Source organism: Mytilus galloprovincialis, chromosome 6 (assembly GCF_965363235.1).
Source record: "Mytilus galloprovincialis chromosome 6, xbMytGall1.hap1.1, whole genome shotgun sequence".
Lineage (NCBI taxonomy): Eukaryota > Metazoa > Mollusca > Bivalvia > Mytilida > Mytilidae > Mytilus > Mytilus galloprovincialis.
Genome location: NC_134843.1, coordinates 9,673,313 through 9,698,140, shown reverse-complemented (window position 1 = coordinate 9,698,140; position 24,828 = coordinate 9,673,313). Strand labels below are relative to the sequence as shown.

The window sequence follows — 24,828 nt, the reverse complement described above, 5'->3', positions numbered from 1 at the left end:
TCAACATCCAGACTACTACGTAACCGGCCTACAGCTATGGGCCATGTTTATGGACCACTGGACTATATAAGATCCAGCTTTGGACTTGAACGAAGGACAGATTGGTACAAGAGATTCGTGCAGAGAGATTCCGCCAAGGTCTCCCCCCTCGTGGGTAGGCTGGAACTCGTGCGCTTAATATCAGAACGTACTTCATCAGGACTGACAAATTATACCACTATACCATCACGTGCCTGTGTGATGAGTTATTGAAAACATTCGAACAATTCAACTTTTAAGACAGTTTGTGAACATTCGAACATTTGAACTTTAGAAACATTCTTGACTTGTAATTGCATAATAAAATATTTAACCACTTACTGACTTCGTAACACTTGGTCTGTATGCAATTGTGTGCTCCTTTGTTACATATTTGTGTTTTTATCGTGATACAGATTATAACACAATGATGTTGACTGCTGTACCCCTATTTTTGACATATTTACCTATTATGTCTGTTTGTTTTGTTCACACATCATTGTCAATATAAAATGGATTTTGATGCGACTGTCATACAAGTGAGAGGTTTAGCTAGCTTTAAAAAACAGTTATTATCCACCATATTCTACATAAGAAAAAACCTACAGCAAGTCAGGAATATGACTGTTGTTATCCATTCGTTCGATGTGTTTGAACTTTTTATTTTGCCATTCGATTTTGGACTTTCCTTTTTGAATTTTCCTCGGAGTTTATTGTTTTTGTGCTTTCACTTTTTGATATCAATGTGTTCTTTAATTTTAAATATAATTTATATTGTTCGATTTCTTCGTCTCCTTTATGTGCTACAAAATCTGACACCATGTCATGTTAATTTCTGGCCGCACTAATTATGATGACCTTCACACAAAAGAGATATGCAAAGTAACACAGCATATACCAAAAAAAAAAACCAATATAAGACTAAAGTATGACAACTTCTACGTAGACATTTGACATCATTTTCATTTTATTTAGACAATCGACATTATATCGATACCCGTATTGTGAAAACAAAAGGTACTTCATACTTTCATGACAATTCTGGAATAACTTACTGGTATGCTTCTTTGTAATGTATTGTACATAGTTTGTTTGATACGCTGCAAATTATCATTACCATCCGCAAAATTTGAATTGTTGTTTATTATTATTTATTATTTATTATACAGTATTTATAACAGCGCATTATATAAAACTAAAATTACTCTAAGCGCTTTACAACATATATCAATTAACATATATAAGTATTTACAATAAAATAAAATTCCCTGCAATTACCTATTCTTACATCGTCCGAAAGTGTTTGAAGAGATCATTTATAGTTTATCATTACAACTACTTTTTTATTCACAGGACTAGTTGGTTCCCAACTGTCAATGTCAAGTTGAAGGTCAACAGTTGAGGAACACCTTTATCTGCTAGTTTTGGTTCGAAGCATAGTATATGAGTTTCATTAAATTTGAATTATGGATTTGGATAAGTTACGATGCGAAAACGAAAATTCGAAAAACGGACGGACGGACGAAACGACAGTCAAAGGTACACTTATTGTCTCCGTTGTATACGATGGGGATACACAAGTTATCTGTGTGTGTTATGCGAATTGTCGTTTTTCATGTTGTCTTCAATATTTTTTCGACTTATGGCTTAACTGTTATGAATTGTCCCATTTGGTATCAACACCCACCCCCCTTTTTCTCTTGAACTTTATACTGAATAAATAGCCAAAACATCGTAATGACTTGAACTCTAAATTCCTTAATGATCCGTGCAATATGACTGTATAAGTTTGAATTTGCAATGTTCGTGTTAACTATTGAAGACCCCTCATTGAAACACGAACTAAATCAGCAAGGAAAAAAAGTGCCAAATTAAACCATTCATGATGTATCGGTAAATTATTCTGACTTCAACGATTTCGTCATTCTCGTCGTAAACATTAATGAAAAATAATTTGCTTAGTCATATTTATAATATAATTCTACATTTTCACCTTAAATCGTTCCACATTTTAACCTTATATAGTTCTACATTTGATGATAGTATACAGGGGTTTGTGTTTTAGAACAAATGATCACAAATCTTTAGTATTTAACAGACTCGTCCAACGAAATATTTAATATTAGGTGTAAGATAACAGGTTAATAAGCATACAGATATAGTGAATTCGTTGTATTTTCATTTTGGACTTTAATTTTGAGATAGGAAGGATGTCTCTCAAAACTCACACAAAGGGTTTGTAATTTATTACTTTTTAATTAATTATTGGCCATTGACTACACAATATCCGTGAAATGGATTGTTTTTTGTTGTTCTGCTAAACTATACTTTTGCAATTTTGCACCTTTAATCAGGTCAATCTACAAATTGGACCATTGACGCACCATATAGATGATCATATGATAACCTTTTGTTCATGTTTCATATATTTAGTATCGCTACATGTGTATAATGGAGCATCAACTTGCTACACTGGGGCATATTTTTAAGAATGCTCCTATGTAAAAAAAAAACAAAGAAGAAAAAAAAAAGAGATATATGGTATGATTGCCGATGAGACAACTACCCGATATCCTATAAACGAAATGACGTAGATGACCGCAAAAAATCTAAATGCCCATTAGGGAAATTAAGGTAAGGAAGAAATTAAACATAATTTGAGGAGTCTATTTCCTAGATTCTAGAGAAAAAAACACGGTTACTTAATGAATAGGATGTAGACACAACAATAGTTTTAAAATAGAAAATAGAGCATGATTTTAGTCTGTTCTCAGTGTTACAAAATTGTTGACAACAGTTTTGTATTCCACATATTTAGTTATGAATAGTGTAATTTATATAAGGAGTACCCGTATTTTCAGTATAAATAAATGCAATAACTGTTGAAGGATGTTCGCTCTCGTCTGGTTTTATCCATATAGTGCAATACAAAATGCCCATTAAACCTTACTTTTCTTTCCATTATTTGATTGATTATAGTTTAAAATGTCATCTTAGAAAATTTTATAATAGCCTCGTCTTTTTTTTCATCGTTTTTGAAACTGAAATGGTGCCAAAAACTCTAGAGAGAATTATTTATGCCAAATTTTCAATGGCTTTATCTCAAATACATTGAAGCACACGAACCCTTCTTTCAAGTTTAGCTTTTTATTTCCTTTAATAATGTACAATCAATTTATAATACTCTTTTAAAAGCTTGTTATTTTCAAACAGAGTAGCAAACATCCTTAAATTGTAGATTATAATGAATGCTAGTTATTGTCATTAGAGTTTGTGGTATGTCTTCTTCACTTCGAAATCATCTACGTTTCGTGTATCTCGTTTATCTTGGGGTTTAATCAAGTCTTTACCAATAAGTACATATTTTGTCTACTAACGATTTATACAGACCTCGTGTAACTATATAGAACTTTAGCTATTACAACTTAAATTAATGATTTTTAAATGTCTATTTGTAGAACATAATTTATTTAGCCTAGTTTTTCAATATGAGATAAAACTTAAATAGTCCTGTATTCAAATATACTGATATTTACTATCCCAATTCAAATGTTTATTGTATAACAGAATAGTTTGATTGCCTGCGTAATCCAGGACTATTCTTAAACGAAAACGAAAGACCTTTATCGATTATGCACATGCAGAGACATAATAATGTTTAGTTGTAGTTGTACTTTGATAGAGTTAAATTTCTGTGTATTTTGCGAATTGCATGGTTTCTGTATTGTCGATTTTCATTTGACTGACCACCGTGTTGCCTTTTATTTTAAACTTCTAGTTGATACGACATTCATGATCTTGGATTTCCTTAATCAGAAATATGTTGATATGAATTCGTAGGACTTCGTAGTGGTACGAGTTTACATGGTACGAGTTGATGTGGTACGAGTTTGCAATAGTACGAGTTGACTTGTTTTCGGTTTTTGGATCTTTTCAAGGATGTCGCTTAAAAGTTACAACAAGGGTTTGTTAAATACTTTAAATGTTATTGGTTATTCGATTCAATCTTCAAAATATCAATCTTCACAATATCAATCTTCAAATATCCGTCGTCCAGACTTGCATGAAATATTTGCCACTGGACGTCCAACTAACAATCAATCATAAATTTTACCCTAACCTTGAAGTAATTGCAACAGAAGACTTTACAGTTTTAATCTTTGATAGCGTTATATCCCAAATATACTCGGAAAAAAGACCTATAAAATCTAACTTGAGGAAAACTAAAAAAACATGATGTTGAATGTTCAAATTCTTATGGAGATTTGCATTGATAAGGGAGATAACTCTGCCAAAAAAAAGGCAGAAATATCAATAAAATTGATACAAAATTATAACGTCTTTATTGCTTCTATTCAACAGTATGTATTGCTTCTTGATATTTTAGCTGTCTTTAAAGTATAACAAACAACTCTATAGGTGTTTTTATATCTTTTATCAAGCTGCCACCTAGAATTAATATATATAAAATCATTAGTTGACCATTTATTAGTTCAAATAATTATGATGTCTGGCAAGGCTATTATATTTTTCTTTTTGTGTTTTAAAGTTTCTTTAGGGAGCTACCATTTGATTTTTATGGGGGGGCTAGGATGAAAAATTTTGTCCTGCATTTTTTTTTAGCTGTAATCTCTGTCCTGCCTTTTTATTTTTCACTCTTTTCGGTCCTGCCTTCTTTTTTTTAGTTTATCCTGACTTTTTTTTACCTAAATTGTCGTCCTGACTTTTTTTTTTTTGCAAGTGTCTCATCCTGCCTTTTTTTTTTTACTCAAAACGCCTGTCCTGTCTATTTTTTTCAAATTTCATCCTAGCCCCCCCCCCCCCCCCATAAAAATTAAATGGTAGCTCCCTTACACAAGGTAGATGCTGAACAAATATAATTTACAGATATATATACAATACCATGAATACCAAATATTCACATTATTTTATCAAAATGGTCACAAAGCCATAAATTTTCAATTTCTTTAATGAAAAATGTGCCAAAAAAAAAGAATACCCATATAACACCTGTGTTTTTGTACATTTCATGAGTAGAAGATTATATAATATAGTCAAATAAGAACTTATAACCCCATCAAAGTATCGTATTTTACACGAATTTTAAACCACAAACTTATTTTTTTGTGAAGTTATCTCCCTTTCCAATGTTAATTTCCATACAAAATTAAAATAATGCAGAATTTGAGTTTTCCTCAAGTTAGATTTTATGGGATTTTTTTCTGTGTATATTTGGTGTTTAATGCTATAGCTTAAAACTACAACATTTTCTGTTGCAAATAGTTTGAGGTTCAAACTTAGTTTGACTGGACTAAATGTCAATAAAGTCAATATTCTTGAAATTATAATCTATGTTTATGTGTCTGTCAAGCGTATTTTAAAAGAATCATGTCTATTAACTTGGTGTTGGTGACATATATGAGGGTCGTAACGGTGGTACCTTCATGACGGATAACGGTAAAACTTCTTGCCAAATGACGTTAACGGTTATTTTTGGTGTATGACGATAAAATGTATACTTTCTTTTAGATGATAAAAACATCAACTGATTTTGACGAATCACGTTAGTTTTTTTCCAAATATGACGGTAACGATAATTATTTGAGACCTCTGACGAATCATGGTAAAATTTTAACCAATTTGACGCTTAACGGTAGCCAAAAATGACTGTTTGACACCTGATGTTAAAGGGCATTACTACCCTCATCTATACTCATTAGTCTATAACATTGGTATCCTCTAAGACTGATGCTTGTTATAGGCTCTTAGTATTCTCTATTTATGGCTGTATTTTACTAAAGTCACAGCAATGTTGATTTGTTGTTGTCTTATTGCACAAACCTACCCTTTTAATGGATATTCTTTATTTATGAAAGGGATAATTCAGATATTACAAAATACAGTCGCAGACATGAAGGCATGTATGTGAATGCAAGTCTGATGCAGAGTTATAAAATCATGGTTTGACAAAGCTCCGCCACCTCCTGATCACTTTAAGCAGAATGTGGGTTATAAATATATTTACTTTATGTGTCTATGTAAACCTTGTTAATTCTTATTCATTTGATTATTTAAGGTAACACGATACCGAATGGCATATCTCCCGATTTCCAAAATTTTTGGTATACGTCTACTTTGAATCGAGTTACATCGGAATATGTAATAAAAAATGGGGGTCACCATTTTTGTTTTTTTGTAATTTTCATAGGAAAACGTCAATTTTGGCGACAAATTTACTTAGGTATATAGGGGAAATGCCTTTTTTTCAGCTTACCTTTTTAGATTTTCGAATGGATGGCTATTTTCTTATATACGGAGAAAAACAAAAAACTAACATAATATCCAGGATTGCATAGTGAATCCATACACGTATAAAAACTCATATGTCACCATCCTTGTTTTTGAAATAAATGGCCTCAAAGTTGATCGATAGGCCTAGAACTTGACCAAAAACGTGTGACGTTATGGTGTACGGAATATAACGTTATTCCTTCTCAGAGAAATGGAGAGAAAAATATGTGTCGGGATCTGCATGAGTATATTTTATTTTCATTTCCCCTGTCGACTGTCGTAAAGTTCCTAGTAATGCAATATAAAATTCTCCTGAATCAAATATAATTTTATTTCATCCTGCATAAGGAATTTCACTCATATGAATTAATATTTATATCGTCTGATTTTCACATCAAACGAGCATATACTTGAAACTTGCGTGAACAGATTCCATGTGAATCTTAATTTATGATAATAGTTCATGCATAAATCACCGGAATTTTTTACACGTTAAGTTCACGTAAATATTTGAAATAAAATTATTTAAATAGTATCTTTGTTCTAAAATTTGATTAAAACCATAAAAAGTACCTTCAGATTTACGTGAAAATTAAATGAAACATTTCACGTGAGATTCATCCGAATTACTGATTTTTAACTCCATCATATTAGACAATGGTGGTATCATCACTGCATCCCGTGATGCAGAAATATAGTATTTTAAAAAAATTGATTCATTTAACAGTTTTTTAATTACTCGGTTTGATGGTTGTTTAACGTTCAGTGGCAAATAGTTCATGCATGCTCGGGACGGTACAATAAAATTTTGAAAACAGTTGTTTATAAAAGGCACATTTGATGCATCACTCAAAAAAGATCAATAATTCTGTTATTTGTGAAAATAATGAAGAAAAATAATGTTCCTGATAAAATACACATTACAAAAAATAAAATAACAAAACTCCAAGAAAAATTCAAAACGAAAAAATCCCTTATCAAATGACGAAATCAAAAGCTGAAAAACATCAAAAGAATGATACACAGCTGTCATATTCTTGACTTGGTACATACAATACATGTAGTATAGTGTACTCTGCGTGGTGTAAATGTGTTACTTGTTTGCTCAGCAAGTCGGACAAACCTTCCAAACTGTTAACCCGAATAATTCAGTCGTTATATTCCGCTTACTACATTAAGTAGGTAAGAGAGATCGATTACGGGGAGGGACTGAATTATAAATAAAGTATCATGTTACCCCACTTCCATAATGAGCAAGCGGTAACATATATATTTAGTTTTGAGTAACTGTTCAATTTTGGTCTTCCTCGCGGTCTGCGTTTAAAATTTGTCGTATTTTTGAAAAAATTAGAGGCAATGATTTAAATTTTAACAACTAAAGTTCCAAGTTACGGGTGTAAATTGTAGGATTGATTGCTTTGATTATTGGTTGGTTAACGTCCAATGGAAAATATTTCATGCATGTTCAGGACGAGAACAAGTTAACAATAAATACAATACGATGTTTTAACGCGTTAAACGATCTTTGGCACATTCCCCATTTCCATTCTCAATTTTATTATATACTTGTTCTAAAAACTAATTTTAAGAAAGAAACTTTCCGGGCCTTTTCCGACGCCTAGTATGCGAGCAATTTGGCCCTTAGAGGCCTAAAAGGTAACTTTGTCAATTTTCTTTCGGTCTTTTTTTCTCCCAGCTTGGACATGTACATTATTTCCAACTCAAAACTAAAAAACACCGAATACCCATGCAAGCGTAAATTAACACGAATATAAAATCTAAATGATTTCAAGATCTAGCTTTTTTACAGTCTCTTGCCGTTTGAATAAAAAGTCAGTCGTTTGCATGTAAATTTCAAGAAAAAAATTATAACGGAATCAGGGAACACGGAACCGGTCTGACTACAGCCAGCCCCAACTATCAACTTACGTTTGTAGACGGAAGTGGATACTCGGGGCTGGCTTTATTCAGACTGTAACGGAACCTGAATTTTGTTATTTTATTTCTGCCGAATCAAGTGACCATATATTTCTCAGCCTTCGTTAAATTTATAATACTTCATTCCGATGTTACTGTCCGTCCTGAGTAGACCTGGTTTATACGATTACAAAGCTGGCACTGTATTTTAAAATATTTCCAAAACTATATCGAATTTACTCTGTACAGACCAATGAATTTCAGAGACTGCTTACACATGGAACACAGGAAAAGTTATTCGGCTAAATAACCACTTTTTTTACATTCCAAACAAACAAACTATTTTCTGTATGATTTTCAACGTCTGCTTGTATTGTGCTTTTCCCCTAATTAAATCCGTGTTCTCATCCAAATAAATTTCAATTTTGTCCGAGCGGTGTTTTTGATGACCATTTAATTTAAAACGCGTAAATAGTTGTAAAACTCCCCGTTTTTTCACACATCACCCTAAGCTTCTATAAATTAGATTTCTACATTCAAAACAAAATTGCATGGGGATACGGCGTGAATCATGAATAAGTATTTATTGCAAAAATAAACCAAGGTTTACTTTTATAAATTGTTATTTGGATGGAGAGTTGTCTCATTGGCACTCACATCACATCTTCCTATATCTAGACCAAGAAAAAAAAATAAAGGGATAAAACTGTGTTTGTTATGCATAAGAACATATATAGATAAAGTGTGAAGATGCTAAAAATATCAAAGAAACAGAATATTTAAAAAGTAAAGTAATACTTTTTAAAGATTAACAATGAGCAGAATGATTGCCTGAAAACGATAAAACAATCTATGTCAAATAACCACTACGTATTGCATCAAAACTCTCGGCACTCTGCATCTAGGGAAAGTTAACATGGCACACAAAACCTGCTGCATTGGCTTATATGTTTGAACGTTATTCGATAACGTCAGGAACGATAACTCATGGCGTAACGTCATTCGGTATCGTGTTACCTTAATATTTACATATACTTACAAATTTCACATTTTGCATATATATTCATGTAAATGAAATGTTTTTTTCTTCGTATAGGTTCAGCATTACCACCTTTAGAAAATGGAAAACTTCGCCTATACAGTATGAGATTCTGTCCCTTTGCACAAAGGACACGATTAGTGCTGGCTCATAAAAACATACAGTAAGTTTATGGGAATAAGTATTACAACTAGTTAAAGCAGGTAACCATCCACACACATTTAGCACAAAAAATATATGTATGTAAATTATTGCCTTTGATAAATTTTTACATAAGAGTTCTTATTCTTAAGGAATAGCACAAAATAGCATATACATGTACACATCTGTAAAAACAAGCAGGGTATACAAACAGTAAAAGTCTTTGGACAGCAACCTAAAAACCCACTATGACCAGTAATATCAATATCCTTATATATAGTTTACAAATCCTTAGTTAAATGTACAATTCCTTGGGGGCGACTGGGAAGCAGAAAATCTTCATAAATTACGACAAAGTTGGACAATAAACAGAAAATGACAACAATCAATAAAGCAATTAGGACTTTAGACTCACAATATACTCGAGTGTATCTTGCCATTTTTGGGGAATACATACCATGGTTTAAACAGTGTTGTTTGATACCAACAGACAACTGAAGGAAAACTTGTCATTGTTGTTGCATCATTTTGTTTATTTTTATTTCAGATTTGAAACAATAAATGTCGATTTGAAGGACAAACCTGACTGGTTCCTTGAAAGGAACCCTCTTGGTCTTGTTCCAGTGCTGGAGCAGGATGATAAGATTGTGTACGAGTCTGTTGTGTGTAATGAATATCTAGATGACATTTATACACAAGAAAAACTTACACCAGCTGATCCTTACAGGAGAGCAAGAGACAAAATGTTATTAGAGTATACTGGCAAGGTATTGCTCTTACTATATATATAGCTTATTATTCTCTTAATTACATGTATATATAGTTTATTATTCTGTTGAAAGAGTAAATGTTATTAGAGTATACTGGCAAGGTATTGCTCTTACTAGATATAGCTTATTATTCTCTTAATTACATGTATATATAGTTTATTATTCTGTTGAAAGAGTAAATGTTATTAGAGTATACTGGCAAGGTATTGCTCTTACTATATATATAGCTTATTATTCTCTTAATTACATGTATATATAGTTTATTATTCTGTTGAAAGAGTAAATGTTATTAGAGTATACTGGCAAGGTATTGCTCTTACTAGATATAGCTTATTATTCTCTTAATTACATGTATATATAGTTTATTATTCTGTTGAAAGAGTAAATGTTATTAGAGTATACTGGCAAGGTATTGCTCTTACTAGATATAGCTTATTATTCTCTTAATTACATGTATATATAGTTTATTATTCTGTTGAAAGAGTAAATGTTATTAGAGTATACTGGCAAGGTATTGCTCTTACTAGATATAGCTTATTATTCTCTTAATTACATGTATATATAGTTTATTATTCTGTTGAAAGAGTAAATGTTATTAGAGTATACTGGCAAGGTATTGCTCTTACTAGATATAGCTTATTATTCTCTTAATTACATGTATATATAGTTTATTATTCTGTTGAAAGAGTAAATGTTATTAGAGTATAATGGCAAGGTATTGCTCTTACTAGATATAGCTTATTATTCTCTTAATTACATGTATATATAGTTTATTATTCTGTTGAAAGAGTAAATGTTATTAGAGTATACTGGCAAGGTATTGCTCTTACTAGATATAGCTTATTATTCTCTTAATTACATGTATATATAGTTTATTATTCTGTTGAAAGAGTAAATGTTATTAGAGTATACTGGCAAGGTATTGCTCTTACTAGATATAGCTTATTATTCTCTTAATTACATGTATATATAGTTTATTATTCTGTTGAAAGAGTAAATGTTATTAGAGTATAATGGCAAGGTATTGCTCTTACTAGATATAGCTTATTATTCTCTTAATTACATGTATATATAGTTTATTATTCTGTTGAAAGAGTAAATGTTATTAGAGTATAATGGCAAGGTATTGCTCTTACTAGATATAGCTTATTATTCTCTTAATTACATGTATATATAGTTTATTATTCTGTTGAAAGAGTAAATGTTATTAGAGTATAATGGCAAGGTATTGCTCTTACTAGATATAGCTTATTATTCTCTTAATTACATGTATATCTAGTTAATTATTCAGTTGAAAGAGTAAATCTTATTAGAGTATAATGGCAAGGTACTTCTATAACTTATATCTAGTTTATTATATTCGGTAAAAATATTAAATTTATGCAAATTCATCTTTTTTTTCTCAAATAGTTTGCCTTTATTCAGAATATGGAAAAACATATGGGTTAAACAACAATAAGAGAAAACTTTATTATTAAGTATATAGATACATGTATAAGAAAATTTATTATGAACTCTCCATCCAAGTCACAATTAGTAAAAAGTTAAGCATTATAGGTCAAAGTACAGTTTTCAACACAGAGCCTTGGCTCACACCGAACAGCAGGCTATAAAGGGCCCCTAAATAACTAGTGTAAAACCATTCAAACAGGAAAATCAAGGGTCTAAACTATTTAAAAAACTGAATACATGTAGTTTGTTTCTATAAAATTCAAAACTTAATTTCATTTCATTGGATTGGATGTACACTATCCAACCAAAATATTGTTACCTCTTGTTTTCTGAGGCTACAGCTCTCTACAACAAAGTTTACTTTAGACCCTATGTTTTTATTTAAAAATTCCCATGCGCATTTGTACATTTATTCTACTTTGGAAACCCAAACGTTTAAAGTATGAAAGTTGTTGAATCAAATATATACAATTTGATAACACAGAAATCTGTGTGTTTCTTTGTTTGTCTGTTGCTTTTGATTTACTTCATTTATGTAGTATAAAAAAACAACCAAAACATAGACCATAAAAAATAAAATTAGAGAATATTGGGCAAAAAATAAAGAGATTAGAGAAAAATGACCTAATGAAGTCCCCATCCAGATCCTCAGAACAACTTTCATTTTGTAATGTGAACTTTGCAATAATCTTTAGTGAGATAACAATCAATCAATACAAGAAAACTAAAAATAGAAATCTAGACTCACAATATGAGGTTATCAGTGATGGGCTCATGTCCAAATTTCATGACTATGAAAATAACACTTTATAAATGTAATATCTTTGTGGATTTATCTTCACCAAGAACACTTGTACCCAATGATTTAAAAGCCAGGGATATAAAAATACATGATATGTTAGGAGCTATATGACCACAAGAATATCCAAACTCATCAAGGAGCAACTTTCCCTGAGGGAGTTGGAACCTCAGATTCTTATTAATTTCCATATTTATCAACTGGGTGCTTTAAACAAATTTCAAGATTTATTTGGTAAAGCATAGACAAATTCTGATTGAATTCAGCAGAGATCCCTGAAATCTAAATAAAGATAAAACACCAACTGACAAGTAACACTGTATGCATGGTGCCATGTAGAGCTCATCATGACGGACCGACTTCAGGAGCCTATAATTCAGTGGTTGTCGTTTAATTGAAATTAATTCAGTGGTTGTCCTTTGTTTATGTGTTACATATTTGTTTTTCGTTCATTTTTTTACATAAATAAGGCCATTAGTTTTCTCATTTGAATTGTTTTACATTGTCATATAGGGGCCTTTTATATCTGACTATGCGGTGTGGGCTTTGCTCTTTGTTGAAGGCTGTACGGTGACCTATAGTTGTTAATGTCTGTGTCATTTTGATCTCTTGTGGACAGTTGTCTCATTGGCAATCATACCACATCTTCTTTTTTATAGAGGTACTATTATTGCATCAGTTTTGATAATCAATATTTTTTTATCTTAATATTTTCCAGCTTGTGACTAATTACTACAAATACCTCAGATCACAGGGAAAAGACGAGGAAGTAAAAACAGAATTAAACAAAGTTCTTGAAATTTTGGAAAAAGCTATTGAAAAAAGAGGGGCATATTTCGGAGGTAATTTAGTTTTTTGTACAAGAAAAAATAAATTGTTTATAATAAAACAACAGCTGTCATGAAATGGAAGTTCCTTCATGATATAAGTTCCAGAAATTATTATTTTCACTTGCATATTACAGTATATGTTCCCAAGGGAATAATTGGTTCAGAATAATGTTCCAACTAACATTATTTAATGTAATCAAGACTGTGTTCTTCAATACAAAAGAAAATTTAAGCTAAACAAATAGTATCAATGCTCTGGAAATAGCTACTTTATGACATTTATTTAAAAAATTCAAATTAAGAAAGGATTAAAATGTTTGCTTACTTAAGAGTTGATGGAATAATGTGGAGCTATTTTAAGTCAATGTTCTATAGAAGTCCATGGGCATTGCCTGTAGTTGGTAAACAGATATAAATGAAAGTAAGTGAAATAAAGAAAATATCAACTTTTTCATTTATTTTGGAACTTTTTGTTTTGTTTTAGGAGACAAAGTAGCCATGTTGGATTTCTTTGCATGGCCATGGTTTGAGAGAATGAGTCCTTTAAAGACAATGAATATTGAAATGCTACCAGAAGAAACATTCCCAAATTTAAATCAGTGGGTTGCCCGGATGAGGAATTTACCAGCAGTAAAAGCAACACTATTTGATGACCAGGCACATCTGGTTTTTATGAAATCCTATATGAGTGGACAACCAAATTATGATTTTGGTCTTTAATGGGTTATGAACAAAGATGACTGATGAAGAATCGTTCACCAATTAAAAATATTTATTTGTATGTTTACTTTAAGACAAGTCTCGAGGGTCTCAAGTTAAGACAGGCTCAATTCACAATTCAATATTTATAGAGAGCTTTATATGTATGTTGAAAATTATTGTTATGAAAATTTAGAAATATAATAAAAGCAAATTGTTATCTCTTGTAATTTGTAGATGAATAATATCATAATGCAATACACCCAAGAGTTGACTCCTGCCAGAGAGCTTCGATTTCTTCAGTGTTACAGTCCTTACAAAGTAAAAAAATAATTAGATTTTAAGGTATAACACCACTGATTCATGGCCCATTGCTTTCTATGTTAAATTCCTCAATTTTTAGCAGGCACAGCTCTTTTGTTTTAAGTTCAAATAAAGTGACAATTGTTGCATACTTTGTACTGAAATAATCAACATAGTTTTAATAGCACATAAGAAAATAGGGGTTCCTGGAACTTTGGATGTACCAAAACAGCTACTTCAGATCTTATTAACAGGTAAAATGCACCCTCTTTTATAAAGAAGTAGATCCGGTAAGGGCCCATTTTGGCCTCAAATTTCATGTTCATCTGGTGAAAAATTTTGTACACTTTTTGAACATCTAAGTGGCTACTTCAGTCGATTCAATTAGTTTGTGTAAAAGATTTAAACTGATTTAGTCATTTCAGACGCTCATATTCAAGCTTAAATATGACAAATCTATCAAATATGCCATAATATGTCACTTTTCAGATAGTTTTTGTCAAAAAATGAAAGTGGCCGCATCCATGTTCATCCTCAACCTTTATATATGTTATGTATTATCATAAAATACAACTTACATTTAAATATTAAGAATGAACACTAATGCGGCCACTTCCATTTAAGACGAAAACCGTCTAGAATTTACCTCAAATGATAGAATTGTAAAGATTTCAGTAATTTAGCATGACGTAATGATGCTAGTACCTGATACATGTGCATTTTATTGTCAAAAGCAGCCCATATTTATGTAGCAGAAGTATTATACTTACCAATAAATAGCTTAAAGTTTACATTATAACAATTTTGAAAAACTGATATATTTTGGGGCCAAAAAGGGGTCTTACTAAATCTACTCCTTTCAGGCATTTGTTTTATTTTTCAAAATTACAAGTCAAAAAGAGTTCTACAATGTTTATAAGTTATTCAGCTTTCATTTGATACCAAAAGTACCTAAATGTTCTACATATTTTGAAAGTACCCCCATGCCTAGGAACTATTTTGCATTAAATATGTACTGCTTTCTGGCCAAGCCTGAATTAGTGGTGTTACACCTTAAAAGACAGTGATATCAAACATATATCTAACTTACAATGGTCACATCAAATAGTATGTACATTGAATTGACTGAAAGAAGAAAGTGTTTGTCAAAAGGTGTACAGTTGTATCCAGTACCATTCAAAAAAAAAAATAAAGGTCAGTCACATGGATTAAATGAACTGAAGAGCACACCTGACTTTACTTTTGTTTTGAAAATCATGTAAAAATAGATAGAAAAACTAACAGATAGCCAAATGATGATTGAGGCCAAATTTGATTTAATATTGGACCCGTAATTTATCCAAAAAAATTCTGTGGCCATCTTGAACAGTAAATTAGCAGCAATGTAGCAACACTGCATGCAGCACCTCATAAGGAACATCGTGCCATGTTCAGGTTCATTCATTCAGTGGTTCTCTAGAAGAAGTCATTTGTATGCATTTACCATAGGGTCCTATGTTAAACTTAGTCCCCCGCTGGTGGACATCTTTCATTATGGATCGTCTTCAAAGTAACAACACTTGGTCAGCACCTCATAAATAAGGAACATTCATGCCCTGTTTGGTTTCATTTCATTTATGATTCTCTAAAAGAAGACATTTGTATGAATTTCCCATAGTGAGAAGTTAAATCTGATAGATATATATATATTGAGGTGTGATGAGATGATTGAAGCTGTTAATGTTCTCCTTGATAATATCTATAGATATAAGAAGATATGGTATGAGCGCCAAGGACACAACTCTCCATCCAAGTCACAATAAACAGGAAAACCAAAAGTCTAATCTATAAAAAACGAGAAAACTTATGAACCACACGTACATCAACAAACAACAACAACTGAACATCAGATTCCTGACTTAGGACAGGCATTAAAAGTTTCAATGGTATAAAGTTTATACTATAAAACTTCACCCTTATTTGAAACAATAGTGTAACATCACAACATAGAAAGACACACTATAAAATATAAATTGAAATGGCATAACTCAATCAAAAAACATATTAACACAAGTGAACATACACTGAACGAATAAATTTGATACAATGTGAATACAAAATCAATAAAACAAGGGATATAAGATCTATATGACAGAAATGTCAGTTGCACCAGAAAGACAAGATCTACATGACAGAAATGTCAGTTGCACCAGACAGACAAGATCTACATGACAGAAATGTCAGTTGTACCAGACAGACAAGATCTACATGACAGAAATGTCAGTTGTACCAGAAAGACAAGATCTACATGACAGAAATGTCAGTTGTACCAGTAAGACAAGATCTACATACCAGAAATTTCAGTTGTACCAGTAAGACAAGATCTACATGACAGAAATGTCAGTTGTACCAGTAATACAATATCTACATGACAGAAATGTCAAGTGCACCATACAGACAAGATCTACATGACAGAAATGTCAGTTGTACCAGTAATACAAGATCTACATAACAGAAATGTCAGTTGCACCAGACAGACAAGATCTACATGACAGAAATGTCAGTTGTACCAGACAGACAAGATCTACATGACAGAAATGTCAGTTGTACCAGAAAGACAAGATCTAAATGACAGAAATATCAGTTGCACCAGACAGACAAGATCTATATGACAGAAATATCAGTTGTACCAGAAAGATAAAATCTACATGACAGAAATGTCAGTTGCATCAGACAGACAAGATCTACATGACAGAAATGTCAGTTGTACCAGTAGGACAAGATCTACATGACTGAGTGAAATGTCAGCAATCGCTTACAATAGTCATTGCCCTAAAAAAATCCTTATATTAAAAACAAGAGTGCACACGCTGAAATGTCTCGCCTTCTTTACTAATCATTGATATTATGTTGATAGTCCTAAATATAAAGATTTATTACAACTGTCATATAAACTTAACATTAACCCAGCAAACTAAACATTGACCAATGAACCATGAAAATGAGGTCAAGGTCAGATGAACCATACAAGGCAGACATGTACATCTAACAATTCTTCCATACAACAAATATAGTTGATCTATTGCTTATAGTTTAAGAAAAACAGACCAAAACACAAAAACTTAACACTGAGCAATAAACCTTTAAAATGAGGTCAAGGTCAAATAAAACCTGCGCGACTGACATATAGATCATAAGACCTATTGCTTATAGTATCCGAGATATGGACTTGACCACCAAAACTTAACCTTGTTCACTGATCCATGAAATGAGATCGAGGTCAAGTGAAAACTGTCTGACGGGCATGAGGACCTTGCAAGGTACGCACATACCGAATATAGTTATCCTATTACTTATAAAAAAAAAGAGAATTTAACATTACAAAAATGTTTTTACTTTTCTTTTCTCAAGAAGTCACTGAACCATGAAAATGAGGTCAAGGACATTGGACATGTGACTGACGGAAACTTCGGAACATGAGGCATCTATATACAAAGTATGAAGCATCCAGGACTTCCACCTTCTAAAATATAAAGTTTTTAATTAAGAAGTTATCTAACGCCGCCGCCGTAGCCCGCGTCGCCGCCGCCGCCGGATCACTATCCCTGCGACAAAAGTCGCAGGCTCAACAAAAATTATAAATCGGAAATTATCATGATTGAAAAGTTATTTCAACAAATGGAATTGTTAACCACCAAAAAACTATCAGCAAGAAATAATTCATGAATTAAGGGTTAGCAAGGATGTTTCAATAAAACCATTGGGTCAAAAAATATGATAATACAAGCATTGGCCGTACAGTGGCTTATAATTGTTAATTTCTGTGCCTTGTGTACAGGCACTTGTTTCTATCCATATATATGGATAGTCGACCTTCCTATGGATAGAAACAAGTGCCTGTGGCCTTGTGGTCTCTTGTTGAGAGTTGTCTCATTGGCAAGCATACCACATCTTCTTTTATATATATATGACTCATATCATTTACATCATAGGCGTTATAATAAATTATAAATTATAATTCATTTTTTTTTAATTTCTAAAAAAACCTCTAACACAATATATAAAATGAAGAATGAAAATTGGGAACATGTTAAAGAGACAGCAAAACGACTAAAGAGCAGTAAACAGCAGAAGGTCAACAATGGGTCAACACAGTAAAACTCAGCTGAAAAGAAGTCCAAGTTCGATGTCAGAGAACAAAAGAAACTAAGAAAAATAACAATGATAAATAAATCAGTTGAAGATTAGTAGAAGTTACTGACATACCAGCTATAGACATCAATCAAACTAATTGTCTTTGTCATATGAAAATCAAACACAATCCCTCTCGTTAGGGTTTTGTATCATATCATTATAGAAATGTATGAGAAGAACATAACCCGTATCATGCCAACAACTGGTTTTAGAATTACTGTGTTTTATTTCCGATATAAAGACCCCTGAGTTAATCAATATTAACATCAAAATATGCCATCTTAAATGATCCAACAACAGTATCGTAACTACCGGTATATTTCATCTGAATAAGTCTGTTTAAAGTCTTGGTACGCTTTTGATGTGAATGCCGACACTATTTTGCTTTGTATAGAATATTACCATAAAAGATTGCACGTGAAATACCTCAGTAAACGTATAAGATGTCTGCATGTTAATTTATATTTACGAATGATGTCTTTATACCGATGATAGAATTTAGTAAATGTTCTGACTATAGATTGTGATATCAAAAACCCTGGTGTCATTTTCCCGGCCCCGGAAATACATAAAATTTCTTTTCGATAAAATATAAATTAATACTTTATTACAAACACTAGCGTCAAAAATATAGACATCAAGGTCCAGGAATGGATAGTGTCTGTTATTAGTATTAGCATTATTTCAGTAAAGTCATTTCAGCAGGAATAGTGTCAGACTTCATTAATGAGAGTCAATATATCATACAAATATCCAAAAGTGTTATTCATTTTTTGTATCAGATGTTGTTTCGATGGGTTTTTGCTGATTTTAGTCTTAAATTGTAACTCATAGCAATACAACAACAGCTTGAGCCCAGGTCAGCAATAAATAGTTCACAGTAACTCCCCATTGTTATTCCGATAACTTGGCGATACAAGAATCTGCGCAGCGAACACAAAAATTATCTAGTAAAAATGCAAGGGCAGTTATCGTATCAGTGCAGGTTTATTTGGCAAATTATTTTAATAGTTTGTACGAAAATGACCTAAAAGAGTTTGAAAATATGTTTTTGGCATTCTGGCTTTTTATAAACTATATAACTATGTGTGTGAATGTTTTATTAATGAGATTATGAAACAAAGTGAAAGATAGGGTAGAAAAATCTATACTTTGAACAGATTCGAAATCACCAATGTAAGTATGGATGCAATTTATCAAGTACTTCCATCGTATACCGGTTGACACTCCAAAAGTAATAAATTCCACTTTTTTCAAAGGCCTTATTTAAACAATTTATTACCAGGGTTTTTACTGTACCAAGTTTACTAGTAAGTAGAATAGACAGTTTAGTAGTAGAACCTGGATGGCCTGAAGACGAAATAAATCTATATTTGTAAGGTGTTTTAATTTGTGCAGATTCGGAAGCCAGTAATGAATTGCATTTGGTTATTCTTTATAAAAAGGTAGTTGAAAGTTTGTGTTTGTTTCAGATGTCATTTTCCGAAAGAAATTTTTTTTTTTTATTTATACTCGTCACAGGTGACACTAATGTTCTTTATACACTAAATATAGACCAGAGACATGTATGACACATATGTCTCTGTATAGACTAACTAACTGCATACTGGTAAAGTGCAATTATTTGATTTTTGTTTCAGTAGATGCCGGACCGTGAGAGCATTCCGGTGTATTGTTGCCACAGACATTCCTACAACGTCAGTTGTCTATTTATTTGCAATTTTGTTAATAGTGAACAAAAAGGTAAAACATGCTACACAGAGGAACAAGTGATCAGTATGCTGGAGTTTCTTATTGACAACATATATGTTGAATTTGGAGGTAGACTTTTCCAAAAAAATATCGACGTTGCTATGGGAACGAGCTGTGCCCCTACAAGATATTATATGATAGCGACATAAAATTACCAGAGTGATCACAATTACAGACAGAGATTATAGTGTCAAGTTGACACTTCTAAAGACTAAAGACTACTGAAAGACTAACGTGCGCCTCTCCTTGCCGATCTCTTCTAATGAATCGGATTCCCTTCAGACACTTGTAAAAAAAAAAGACTTGAAAATCAACTGTTGAGAAGCTAATTAATTATAATCAAGTTCACATTCATAATGATGAACCACACACCGGGAACTTGTCTTAGAATTTTTTTTTATTTATGTAGGCTACCTTAACCTGATTTTCAGGTATTGAGATATGTTTTTTTTCTGAGACAAGTGCTTGTGACCATCTACCAGAACTTGCCGTCAATCTATGTTCAGTACTTTAGTACTTTGATTCCACTTGTTTACTAATAACACGTGTTTGGTTTGTTTTGTTACTATTTATAACCCAAATATACGTCACATCCACTCAAACATGGCGGTCTCATAGCCACTTCCGTGTTTACATCCTCAGCAGTTTGAAGTGTTACAGAGTAGTTATATGTCATAAGCGAATGATCAGCCATATAAAACTGCAAAATTGTTAGGTCATTTACAAAATGGCGGCAGTCAACAATGTACCAAAAGATTTACAAGGTGAGGTCAAAACCCCCACTTCCTGCTAAAAGTTTGGCAAACCCAATTTGTCGTAAGAGTCAATTAAAAACTTGACCGTGAAGTACTTTAAAGTTAATTAATTCTCGAGTGTCGTTGATTCGGAAAGTTTGAATTAATCTCATTTATAATTCAATCAAAACATGCAATTTTATCTCAAAGCCAAGGATGGCTGTTTCACTTTATTATGCACTGATACGTGTAACTGTAAAGTTTATAATCATGCTCTCCTTGGCTCAGAGTAATTGTTGCTCAGCTCTAATGACAGCTTTTCCAAATTATTTCTTATTATTTTTTTACTGGTACCACAAATCTGAACCGATTCTAATTCAATTATGTTATTAAAAGTTTGACCCAAAAGTTCATAAATTTAAGTGTCCTTAATTATCATCGTGTAATGTGTTTTCATACTAATAACAATTTTCACTGCTTACGGTTTTTACTGTTGAGTTTTTATTTAGGTGTTTACTCAGATTTAAAAAGCATGTCCTGTAGATTGATTTTAGGTATCTAGTTTTTTTGTCAATGATTTCTACGATTTTTTACTGTTTCCGATTACTTTGCGATTTTTGTATGTCAAAAAAACGGCGTCATATGTTTTCGTATGAAATAAAAATTGAATCAGTACACGGACAGGAAACGACTACAAAATCCGGATTATTAAATACTTTTCAGTACTAAAAATTACTAGTAAATAGTGTAAGGTTGGTGTTTCGTGTGATGAAATTTTTAGATTTTGATTAATATTCAGATTGGCACCTGGTTTGTACAAAATACATTATTTTTTCTAAAATAAAATGCAGTTTTCAAAATTTATGATTAAATATAAAAAGTTAAGACTGTTTTCATCTTCATGTATCAAGGATGTATAAAAAAAAATTGTCAATGAAATATTGAATAGTTGGATTTTGAACAACCATTTTATATAAGAACCCTGCTAATTTTAACTCGATGGTTTGTAATTAAAACGGCCAAAAAAACACATGACAGTCATATGTCTTGAAGATCCGGTGTCTGACTAGCAAAAAACATATCTGGACTTTATTTTAACCCTTCAGAATTTTTTTCCACAACTATTCTAGTGATGTGTATTTTTGACATTAAATAAAAATGGCTAAATAGGTCAGTTTTATTTAATTTGTTCTAACGTCTTTAAAAAGCGACGTTGAATATGTTTTAAATATATCAAGTTGTAGTGGTGTTGTTGTTCTAAATATAGAAACAGAAAAACATGCCACAATGTACGCGTATGCAGTCGAAACCGACGAAATGTGGTTGATACGAAAACATATGACATACGAAAACATATGACACGACGATAATGACCCCTCCCCCTTTTCCAGGTTTTTGAAGGGGATTGTCCTTGTTAATATTGTTGGAAGTACATTAGTGACACATCTCAATTAATCCCTACAGGAGTGTATATTGATCGCACTGTACCCATGCAGCTCTCGTTTGGTGCTCCCTAAATGGAGGGATCTGTTTACACACTAGTCCAAATAATGACGTCTGGCAAGGCTATTTTAATTTTTGTCTGGGACGCCAGACGTCTTAATTATTTGGACTACCTACACACATACACAAGGGGGTCATTGGAAATTCTTTTTAAACAATTCACATACAGTTTTATAAGCATAGATTTGATACTTTTATACTGAATTAGATTTCTATTTCGTTTCTTTACGATGCTGGGCGGATAAATTAATTCAAATTGTCCAGTCAAGGTCGTTAAAAACTTCCATATACATGTACAGTACACCAATTTAAAAACAACAAGATTAAGCAACTTTACAGTTCATTAAGAATTTCTTCTTAACATGCCTCTTATGAACATGAGCACTGCAGTACATTATATACCACACATTACATGGCTTATGTTTGAATTGACAAAGAGTCCCAAGATGATTTAAAAATGGCGATCAATCAACTATGATGCATTTAATTTTTCTTTCTTAAATACATATGTTTTCCCCTCCTATCATTTTGCCTATCATTGATTTATTCCTACATTTGTACATGTGCTTCAAGATCAATATATAGAATGAAATGTAAAACAATAAAAACAAGAGAACTAACTAATTTATGTACAAAAACAATTAACCATGATTAAAACAATCATGTGATATACACTCAAGTTCCTGATCCAGACTTGGGAAAGGCACATTCATGTACAATTACAGTATAAAGATTGAGATGAGTTTGAGCCTTTATCAGTGATAAAATATTATTTTTAAGCTACAAAGTGAAAATTTATCATGACATTTTAGCAGAGATAGGTCACTTGTGATGTTTTAATGATGTCATAAATTAATGGGTATTAACATATTTGAATATGATCATGATGATTGTTGTAAAGATAGTTTGGTCAAACGAGATACATACCAGATCGCTGCATTGAAGACCTATTGGTGACCTTCTGCTGTTGTCTGTTCTATGGTCTGTTTGTTGTCTCTTTGACACATTCCCCATTTCCATTCTCAATTTTATGTAGTATGGACAAAGGTCCTACCCAAAAAGATATTTTACACACATCTGCATCTTTGTCATGTTGTTAAAATACATTTTGTGGCAAAAATCTTTTTGGGCTAAAGCTTGGTTCATATCCAAATATCAATGATAATACATGTATCTCAAAATGATGCTTTTTTGATAGTGTTAATGAGGAGCTGTAGTATGATTGCCAATAAGACAAATATCCACCAAAGTTCAAATGAAGTGGATGTAAGCAATTATAGGCAATTTCAGTTCAGCCATCAATGAAGAAAAATACCCATACAGTGTGGTTGGCTTTAAAGGCTCCGACATGAAAATTATGAAACAATTCAATTGAGAAAACTAATGGTGTACTATACATGTATATAACAAAACAGTGTTCAAAAACATATTTGACAGACCATGAACCAACGACAGGATCCTTACTTGGGACAGGCACAATCACATAAAGAATTTTAATCAAAATGTAAGAATTTGAAGCCCTGGTGCAAAATGTATTACAAAATTATAAACTATATATATTGGTACAAGAGATGAACATTCTAATATTTTATGAACATTGAAATGTGAAACATGTATATGCTAATAAAGACAAGTGTTCTTTTCATGCATTTCTTTCCACATTGTTGACATCAGTTTCAACAAAATGCAGGTTTAATTAAGATATTACTATCCAGCAAGTTCAAACAAATGTCAAAAGAATTAGAAATAGTTTTGTGTGTATAAAAGCAAGATACACATACATGTAAATGAATATAAAATAATAATTGACACATATATTTTTATAAAAATTGTTGCACACCTAAAGCTTACTATATAAAGGAGTAGGTTCAGTAAGACCCCTTTTTGGCCCCAAAATATAGCAGTTTTACAAAATGTTTAAAATGTAAACTATAATTTATTTTTTGAACAGTAGAATGCTTCTGCTACATAGATATAGGCTGTTTTTGACAATACAATGCACATATATCGGGTACTAGCACCATTGTCATGCTAAATTACTGAAATCTTCACAATTCTAGCATTTTCGTTAAATATTAGACGGTTTCCGTGTAAAACAAAAGTGGCCGCATTCGTGTTCATCCTTAATATTGAAATGTAAGTTGTATTTAGTGATAATACATAACATACATGTATATAAAGGGTGAGGATGAACACGGATGCGGCCACTTCCATTTTTGACAAAAACCATCTGAAAAGTGACATTTTTTGGCATATTTGGTAGATTTTTCATATTTGAGCTTGAATCGAGTCGTTTTTAATGACTAAATCAGTTAAAATCTTTCACATCAACTAATTGAATAAAAAAAATTAGACACTTACATGTAAGTGTTTAAAAAGTGGTCAAAATCTTTTGTTAGATGAACCT

General features: G+C 31.9%; 2 protein-coding genes across 6 annotated transcripts in view; both read left to right on the top strand.

Annotated features, from left to right (window-relative positions):
• Nucleotides 1-2,047: 2,047 nt before the first annotated feature.
• Nucleotides 2,048-14,176, top strand: LOC143078886 (glutathione S-transferase omega-1-like). 2 transcript variants are annotated; one of them, XM_076253916.1, is made up of 5 exons: nt 2,048-2,253; nt 9,323-9,428; nt 9,954-10,173; nt 13,146-13,269; nt 13,742-14,176. In XM_076253916.1, exons 1-5 carry the CDS (start codon nt 2,229-2,231, stop codon nt 13,975-13,977), a joined length of 711 nt encoding a protein of 236 aa, XP_076110031.1. In that variant the 5' UTR covers nt 2,048-2,228; the 3' UTR covers nt 13,978-14,176. The 2 variants fall into 2 exon arrangements, with proteins under 2 accessions (XP_076110031.1, XP_076110032.1); XM_076253917.1 differs by lacking the exon at nt 2,048-2,253 and adding an exon at nt 3,926-3,982.
• A 6,600-nt stretch (nt 14,177-20,776) lies between these two features.
• The window catches only part of LOC143078885 (F-actin-uncapping protein LRRC16A-like), an 81,683-nt gene continuing 77,631 nt past the window's right edge, over nt 20,777-24,828 (top strand). For all 4 annotated transcript variants that reach the window (XM_076253915.1, XM_076253914.1, XM_076253912.1 and 1 more), the window contains exon 1: nt 20,777-20,948. In XM_076253915.1, coding sequence (XP_076110030.1) covers nt 20,912-20,948 — 37 coding nt within the window. In that variant the 5' untranslated portion in view covers nt 20,777-20,911. The remainder of the gene's footprint in view (nt 20,949-24,828) is intronic.

What these genes read in the sequence shown, in the direction of transcription:
- LOC143078886 (XM_076253916.1), top strand. Translation starts at nt 2,229, where the DNA reads ATGTCTCTCAAAACTCACACAAAGG. An exon ending in TATTAGAGTATACTGGCAAG is followed by an intron (nt 10,174 to 13,145) that starts GTATTGCTCTTA and finishes AATATTTTCCAG; the next exon opens with CTTGTGACTAATTACTACAA. An exon ending in AAGAGGGGCATATTTCGGAG is followed by an intron (nt 13,270 to 13,741) that starts GTAATTTAGTTT and finishes GTTTTGTTTTAG; the next exon opens with GAGACAAAGTAGCCATGTTG.